Source organism: Empidonax traillii, unplaced genomic scaffold, assembly GCF_003031625.1.
Source record: "Empidonax traillii isolate 1590-97213 ecotype Southwest subspecies unplaced genomic scaffold, ASM303162v1 scaffold112:size1231168, whole genome shotgun sequence".
Lineage (NCBI taxonomy): Eukaryota > Metazoa > Chordata > Aves > Passeriformes > Tyrannidae > Empidonax > Empidonax traillii.
Genome location: NW_020955305.1, coordinates 1,208,093 through 1,217,000, shown reverse-complemented (window position 1 = coordinate 1,217,000; position 8,908 = coordinate 1,208,093). Strand labels below are relative to the sequence as shown.

The window sequence follows — 8,908 nt, the reverse complement described above, 5'->3', positions numbered from 1 at the left end:
AGGTTTCTTGTGTTACCATATTTCTGAATTCTGATACAGGATTAATATTCAGACTGAATAATTACATATCACATTTATACCAGATACTTTTCCTATTGAGTAGGAGTTTGAGTGTGGGGACAGAATCAGAAGAGCATTTTCCAGAACTGGTATCAAAAAGTTATACCAACTTGCATAAAACCAAATTTTCATCAGAATCCATGTTCACAATGGAAGCAATAACAGAAGATGTTATTTCAATTTGATGGCTTCACATCCCCACAATTTTGAATATTTCGAATGTTTATACAAATAGCATCACATTCATTCCTTTTTCATCTTGTGGATTTACACTAATGCAGAATTATTAAAGCAAGTGGAAGTCTTGGTAACAGAAGACTTCTGTTTTCAGAGCTGACTTTCAAAATGGTAAGGAGAAAATCACCATCTTAGCTTTTCCCATTAAGCTGTATATTGAAAAGATACAAATATGCAACCACACTGAAACATTTATTCTCCCAAAATTAGCATTATTACTTTATTTTGTGATTCATTACAATCTGAAAAACCAATAGTCAAAAAAATAAACTAGGTATAATGTTAAAGCATTTTACAAGCAAAATACTTTACCGTCGCCTTTTCAATTTTGCATAGGGTGGGATAAGTGTATTGGTTAAAGAATATACATACAGGAGAACAATACCATAGTTCATCAAACTGTACTGCAGTGTTACCTTCCTGTGAGTGAACAGCACTCAAACAGCTATAGCTGTCAAAGGAAAACCACACACTTCAACTTTAACAAGGCTGCCTTCACATGACCATTATGCATCACAAAGGCTGCAAGCCACTGGTTTCTTTTCTTATCGGTTTCTTTTCTTCTACTTTAAAGAAATTAAAGAGTTAAACAAGCCAGAATGCATCTATCCATGCTCATTTTTTTTCTACCTGAACAAAGGCCAGTGTAGAGAGAGGGAATCTTTAAAGTCAGCTTCTGAAACTGCTTATAGTAATGTCTCTCCCTCATATTTTTAGTCTCATGGAGCGAGCAAGCTTAGAGCTTCATCCACACATCTCTATTCTTACGGTACATCCAGGTTAAAAACTGTATTTTTCACCGTGTAGAAACAAACTGAAATGAGATCACGCTTCTTTCCCACTGTAACCACATCTCTGTTCCTCCAGCTGTACAAATCTGGCTTTTAAGTCTCACAAAGCTAAAAAATAGTTGATCTAGGTTGTAATAAAAAAAAAAAAGAATATTAAATACCTTTGGTAAAAATAGATATATTTAACAAGTTTAGAAAAGCAAATAGTTATACTGTCAAAAGGAGAGTATAAAAATGTACACAATAAAAAAATAACAAACAAACCAACCAAAAATCATCAGCCATAGTAGTAAGAATACAGGCGATGTTCTTTTCAATGTTTTCTTCTTAGATCATGTTATTGTCCAGTCTTCCTTCTAAAAGGCAGGAGCTTTACTAGAGCGTATGGAAAAAATCCAGTCCTTCCTACCAGCATTCGACAAATTAAGTATAATTCGGAGCAAGACAGTCTGTTTTAGCCCAAGTTTATACAACAGAGAATGCTTTGATTTAGAGTACGTAGGCATAGCTGAACACAGAAAGAAAGATTTCAGGTGTTTTCAACCAGAGGCCAAGTGCACTGGAGCTGTAGAAATGAGACGGCCAGCAGAATCAAGTCTCCATGATGTCAGCCTTCTAACTCTGTTTCTACTCCTAAATTATAAATCCATGTATTGTCAAGAAAATTGTGGGGACAACAACAATACATATATTTTAAATCCCTCATTGATGCCTTTCTCCCATCCTTTCACTGGGCCTCCAAACAGAGCTGTCACACAACATATAATCCCAGTTTAGCTTCTCCTCTTTTTAGAGATCACTGTAAATCTTGAAGATGGAAGATCCCCAAAGCAAACAACTGAGATTACAGAAGGAGATAATGCACAAGCCCCATAATAGAATCAGCCATTGATTGAATGTGCTTTGAAAGAAAACAGCACAATTAAATCATGTTTATCCTTCAGTATTCCCTTTACAAACACAGTCACACTCCTCGTGGTGTTCCAAGGGTACATCTGTCAAAGATTTATGCAATCCCCGGACACCAATCCTTGGTTTCAGCTGAAGAACCTGAAGGGGAAGAAATCAAGCATCAAAAAAAGAGCAAGTGCTTCATCACACACCTAGACTATGAGCTAGATTGCACTCAAAACACACTGGATGACAGGAAGCATATTAAAACAAAATTCTTCATTAATTCCACCTCCTTATTACTATTTTTGCTTTTAACTCAAGCCCTTTACAAAATTGATTGAATCTTGTTGAACATGATGAAATCAAGTTGCTTTACCAAAGAAGAATCTTTCAGTTTCAGATTTCTACCTAATTTTATTTAAGAGCTAAGAGTAAGTAGAATTACCCAATTAGAGAATTCTAATAAATAATTGTACTTATAGATTTATAGCAATGGAAATGGACAAATATTTATTTCTCCATAAAGCTGGCATTTACCACTAGAGAAAGCAGAACAAAAGGTATGGTTGTGATGTATTTGAACTGCACCAGTACACAGATACTTCAGAAATTAATTAATAGTTGCACAGAAAAGTATTTTTAAAAGCAGACTAAATTTAATTAATTTTTTTTTTTTTTACATTTAGTACCTAATTAAAATGCTTAAAAAATGTATTTACCAGTGTAATATAAAAATATTTAAGAATTAATATTGGTGCGTTCCTTTAGTAAAAACAAACTCCTTAACTGGCTTTCGATATTTCCAAACATGCAAACATAAAAAATGTGCGTACCTCATGGTATTTTTTGGTGACTTTTGTTGGCACACATTGGCACTCATTGCAGCTCTGCTGACAACAGGCACAGTTTCCACCACAACGTTTAACCAGGAGACACAATGGCCAGAAGATGGTGTCAGTTCGCTTCAGCTCCTCCCTCAGTGACACTGAGAAGTTGCGGGGAGTACAACTATACAGCCGCACCTCCTCCTTTAGGAGGTTGAGATCAACCACTGCAAAAAAGACGAAGAAACTGGTATTTTTCTGATTCACAGTCCAAGTTCATTGGTAGTAAACCAACTTCAGCAGCGAAGAACCCCTGAGGAAGGTTCATTTTTGTGCAGGTGGTACAGGTTCAGCCCAAGAGAATAATACCGCAGTTATATGAACACCATGAAACCATAAATGGAATGACCACTGCATATTCACCAATTATTTTATAACTCTGGCAAAGTTGGCTCAAATTAAACAAAGCAAGCTTTGGCTACTGTGTTCCAGCACATGTTTTATAAAACCAACCTTAATGGAATTCCCTGTGTTCATACTAATACACTGAGCTCTAGTTGCTATTCTATAATAGAATAGTTGCTATTCTATAATCATTTTGGGTTGGACAAATACACAGCAATTGAAAATCCTGCAAAATTTCAAAGACATTTTAATTCATTTGCATAAAGCATTCAAACTTGCTAAAATTTCAATTATTGCTTTTTTTGCAAGGGTAATGTAAGTATAAGAAAGAATCAAATCATTTATATCTAAGCAGAACTTTTGGACTAAGAACTTCAAGAAGTTGTCATCCTCAGTGAATTCTGCACAGAATAAATAAGTGCACAAGATTGTGTATCTATATAGGTATCAGTAGGCTCCATTTTCTCCTCCTCCTTCATAGCAGCATATATGTGAATTTCTGTTGTTTCTCTAGGTTTCATTTTCTCTTGATGTGTATTAAATAAAAGGTCCTCCTTGTAAGCATTTAACTTGAAGTGCACTTAAAGTGCAATTAAAGATAAGTTTTGGCACCAGTTTCCCTATAAACTGGTTCCACTGTGTCAATGGTTGAACAGCAAGCTCATGAAAAGCTCTGAAACAGGACAAGCTCCTTTAGGTTCCCCTTAGCAGCACAGTCAAGAAATAACAGGCCTTGAAATAAGCAGTTAAAACTGAAAGAAAAAAAAAAAGAGAAAGACTGAAAAAAAAAGCGAAAAGCAATGTAAATTGATTTATTTCAGAAAAGTTAGACTATAATAACCATGATCTGAGATCTTTTCTCTGAACTGTTTTTCTCGAAACCTACCATAAAGGAACAGAAGTAATGTCTAATTCACAGGGATTCTCTCTCTGGTAAAAGAAAAAAAAAAAAAAAAAAAAAAAAAAAAAAAAAAAAAAAAAAAAAAAAAAAAAAAAAAAAAAAAAAAAAAAAAAAAAAAAAAAAAAAAAAGAAAAATAAAAAAAGAAAAACCTATGATAACATGGCTACACAGATGGCTGAAATAGAAGCCTCGAACAAAGTGGAAAAAAATCTTCAATCAACTGGTTTTGAGCTAAATCAAAAATAAATCAGGGAAAAAACATTGCAGTGTATTGATATTACTTTTAAAAATAATTTCTATTTGTTGTTATCCATAACTCAAAAGTTATGTAAATAAAGCTAAAACAAGTTTTTTGATCTTAATCACCTTCTAGAGAAATACTTTTTTTGCCTCCCTACTTACTATATAGTTTCTAGAGGTCATCAAGGAGAACTTCAGCCTATCAAGGCAAGATAACACTTTTTAATTTTATTTAAACACATAAGAAATAAAGAGAATTTAGAAGCTGTTAGTAGAAATGCTCATTGGTATTATCCCAGGAGCAGATCTTTGGGAAAGAATTTTAGTCCACGTTTCTTCAAACACTTCTGCAGACCATATCCATTCACTGGCATCCATAAGTAAGGATTTATTGTGAAAGGTCAGTTAAACATGCTAAAGCCTTTTCTCTCCTTGCGCTTACAGTGAGTGCCAAGCTGGGGCACTTCATTCCATCACTATCAGGTTAACATAGGCTCCTAAATAAACAAACTGATTTTTAAAAGGGAGGAGTGTGTAATAACCCCAATACAGTTACTGATAGGACACCAGCCTGCCTCCCACACTGCAAGAGCATTCCTTGGAGAAGGCTGAGAAGGGAGCAGAGGAAAAGCAAGACAAAACTTCCGGGGGAGAGATTCACTGTGAGAAATCAGAAATTATTTAAGCTCTTCTGATCAGCTAATAGCTCTAGGCTGAGTCATTTAGAGGGTGGACATGTCTACCTCCATTAATCAAGGACTATACACAGGAATGGAGCACTCCTTTCTTATGTTACATTTTCAAACATATAATAACTGAACTGCCTGAATGAGGATAAAATGCCTAAAGCACAGTGTGAGAAGTGCTGGTTCCACTAATACTTTCTACTGGTAGATTGTTTCTGCAGAGACTGATATGCTTGGGAACAGTGAATTTGAAGAAGCTAAGCCTATGTGCTGCTCAGCCCTTCACCATGAGATATTGAAAGGGGAAGCTGGGCACTGACATGTCTTCCAGCAAGCCCACCAACCAGTGGGAGAGAGATGCCTGCGTGGTTGTGTACTTCTCCTGCCTTCTGGCAGTCCCCAGTGGAATGCACCAATTTCCCAGTGCTAGCTGTAGTTATACCACAGAGAAAAGGGCAATGCACTAAAATAAGCAGTGTGCTACACATTATGTCACAAAACTGGAACGAATTTGAACTGAACCCCTCAGACACGCAGACATGAATTTTAAAAGGGTTCTGTGCAGTTCTTAGCAGATATATTTCAGTGTGCCATACTGTTACAACAGGCTTCAGCAAAGATGAACAAATGTCATGTTTGATTTTCATGCTTTAAAATGTACTAAGGTATATTGCTATGATACCTCACAACGAACCCTTGCCCTACCTTATGTAATTCAATTTCATTAAAAGGTCTGTGGCAAATTTATCTAGTGCTTATATAATCACTTCTTTGAAGTGTGTGAATGAAGCTGTTATTTTTTCAAAGAGTAGCTGTCTGTTCAAAATTTATTTTAACACACTGTGGGCATGAAGCTAGATGAGAGAATGTATATATTCCCTTAAAAGTGTTTACTTAACCACAATAAAAGGTTATGTGGATTTCCCAAGTGCACTGAGTTACAGTACCTGTTATAATGTGAACATTTAAACACTCCTTCAACTTGGCTTCCACTCATGTATCATGTCTGACACAACAGTCAGGGTTCCTTTGTCTAGCACTAGCTCAGGAGGAATGGAAGGCTCCACAGTAGCATATAAATGAGAAACCCTAAACTAAAAATAAAGGGAGAAGGAAAAAAAAAGGAGGAAAATAATGTAGATACAGGTAGGCCTACAGTAAAGTGTATTTCAAAAGTATGCCTTCACTGGCCCATACAAATGAACTAATTCATGTTCATATCAGCCTGAAATTAACTGTGTTCTGCAATTGGCAGTGCAATTGTCTGGCATTTTCTGGGACATGTATTGAGCCCCTCAGGAAACTTCTTTCCCAAAACATTTTTCCAGCTGGATGCTACTCTCAAAGTCAAGGAAACAAATTAAATTCTGGTTGGGGCACTTGTGCGTGAGCACAGATAGCAGCAGGATGGTTTTCATTCCTAAGCATGTTGGAGATGTTCCTGGAAGTGTTAAGTTTTTTACTGGCTTCTATAACAGGAGTTGTTACAAAATTCCAAACAAGAAGTAAAAAAAATAAATAATAATCATGTATCTGTATGAAAAAAGAATTTGCTAAGGACTATGGTTTGATTGTGATTATTTTCCCTTTTTGATCAGGCTTCAGAATATGATCTAATGATTATACATAGAATTCAGTGGGAAGCAATGGGATAATTTTTTTGCACAGCAAAATACATTTTATTTTTAAATATGCTTAATATTATAAAAGAATTTAGGATTATATTTAGACATCAAAGCCTCTGAACTTGGTGTGTCTTCGTTACTGGCTAGAAGTTTTTGGAAGCATTTTATCCAGAGAAAACATCAGAGGCAGTTCTGTGGAATTTACGTTGTCTAAATATAGTCTTTTTCATACAAATTATTAAGTAGGGGTAGAGGACACTTCTTTTCTCTACATAAAGTAACATACACTTTTAATTACATGTTCATGAAAGCAGGACAGTAATTTAGCTTTTACATTGAAACACTGCAAAAATGAAACTGATCTAATCATAGAATCAAAGAGTTTGAAAAAACCCAAAAATTTTAGGGCATGCACTTCTCCCAAGCATTTCTTAAAAAGCTTTTGAAATACAGCAAACATGCTACTTGAGGGAATAACGTGGGGGAGGGGAAAAAAAACCAACTTTTCCTATCTGTTTAATAAACCTAATAGTTAATACTATGTCATCTCAACTGGACAAATTTTTCAACCCAGGCTATTACATTACAGACTCCACAATGCAGTCTGAGGGTGGTCTCTTTAAGATAAATGTGGCAATACCATGCTATGTTTATTCAGTGGAAAAATCTATTTTAGCATCTAATTAGAAGTCTTTAAAAGATTTACTCTGATAGCTTCTTTCTAAGATATGTCCTGCAAGGAGTTGCTTTTGTCTATACAGATGTTATCCAACACCTGCATTTTAGTTTATGTAAGGTTTCACAAATTACGTTCTGTTTTTCTCCCACTTATTGTATGCTTATGACATACATTTGGCAAATACTGAATCTGTTTAATTAAGGAAGTGTTAAATGACTATCTGAGAGGCATGGTCCATTGCTGAGAGCTTTTAAAGATATTTCCTCCTCTCTGGCTCTTGATTTAGCTGCTGTATGCACAGCTATAGCAACACAGGTAGGGTACAAAGGTTGATCCCTAGGCTCTGATCCAAGAATTAGCTGTCAAAACCTTAAATTTGAGTTATGAAATGTTTTACTTCCTCTCTTTTTTTGCTGATCAGATGATAATCTAGTCTACATCTGTCAACAGAGAAGTCTATTCAGTTTTGCTCATATGTTTTCCTTTTCATGCTGTATGGTGGGCAAGGAAGGTGGTATTGGCTGCATGCTATCCATCCACATGGAATCCATAAACATGAAATAGTGGGTAGCATCTGGATGATAGGCAGTAGGAAATTCATGAATGTCAAAGGCAGATGGAAGAAAATGACTTGCTGAACAATAGCTCTACAAGTTTTGAAAACACAACCTACTTTACATCTGATGAAGTTGACAACTGCATGACAAACCAGACATGGAGACAGTGATTTCATAAGATATCACCAAAGAGAGACATTTAGGTAATTGCTCTCAATTCATTTCGTGTAGAGACTGGGAAAATTCTAAGGAAATAAACCACTCATTCTCACAATACAGTAAGAAATTACCAACCTCAAATAAAAAATTAAATTTTGCCCTCCATAAAAACATTTGATTATGTTACCCCATCAAGATGCCCTGCTATTTTGTGGAAATAAAGATCTCCCAGGTTCACTATAGGAAACTACCCTGTTTGCTTCTTTTTTTTTTTTTTTTCCTCTTTGCTGTTTTATCCCACTAAATTCCTTTAAGTTTTGAGTATAGTCATTGTCATTTTTCAAATAATACAATGGTCAGAACAGCTAATAACAATGATACCTGCTGTGTTTCTAACACATTCCTTTCTTGGAACCAAAACTCAAGATGAAGAATGCTCTTAATTACTGTTTCTTTATTAAGAAACTATACATGTAGAAAGCTGCAAGGCCAGACAGAAGAGTAATTTACCTCTTGATTTCCTCCCATGAATGTATGCCTTTCCAAGAAGTTGCCACGTTGGCCTGTACAAATCCTCCAAATCCAGTTGCCACCGATCTGGTTCGAGATATCGGATAAGGTCTTCCACAGTACTAAATCCAGCAACGGCATTGTTTAATACATCTAATGGCAAAGCTGATGGGGGTAGCAAGGATGGGCTAGGTGCTTCTGTGTGGTGCTGCAATCAAAGGCAAAAGAGCACCAGTCAGAGGGTTAATGGATCTGCTTTGACAAAGTGCTGTACTTTATGGAATTACATAGCTGGGAAAGTTTACAAATGGCTAGCTTGTTCCAAAGTACAGTTTATCT

General features: G+C 35.7%; 1 protein-coding gene across 1 annotated transcript in view; it reads right to left on the bottom strand.

The window, feature by feature from the left end:
• Positions 1–475: 475 nt before the first annotated feature.
• The window catches only part of PDGFC (platelet derived growth factor C), a 135,552-nt gene continuing 127,119 nt past the window's right edge, over positions 476–8,908 (bottom strand). The window contains exons 5-7 of the mRNA XM_027882845.1: positions 8,570–8,777; positions 2,816–3,033; positions 476–2,138 (exon numbers count right to left, since the gene is read on the bottom strand). Of these exons, the coding sequence (XP_027738646.1) occupies positions 2,022–2,138; positions 2,816–3,033; positions 8,570–8,777 (543 nt within the window). The 3' untranslated portion in view covers positions 476–2,021. The remainder of the gene's footprint in view (positions 2,139–2,815; positions 3,034–8,569; positions 8,778–8,908) is intronic.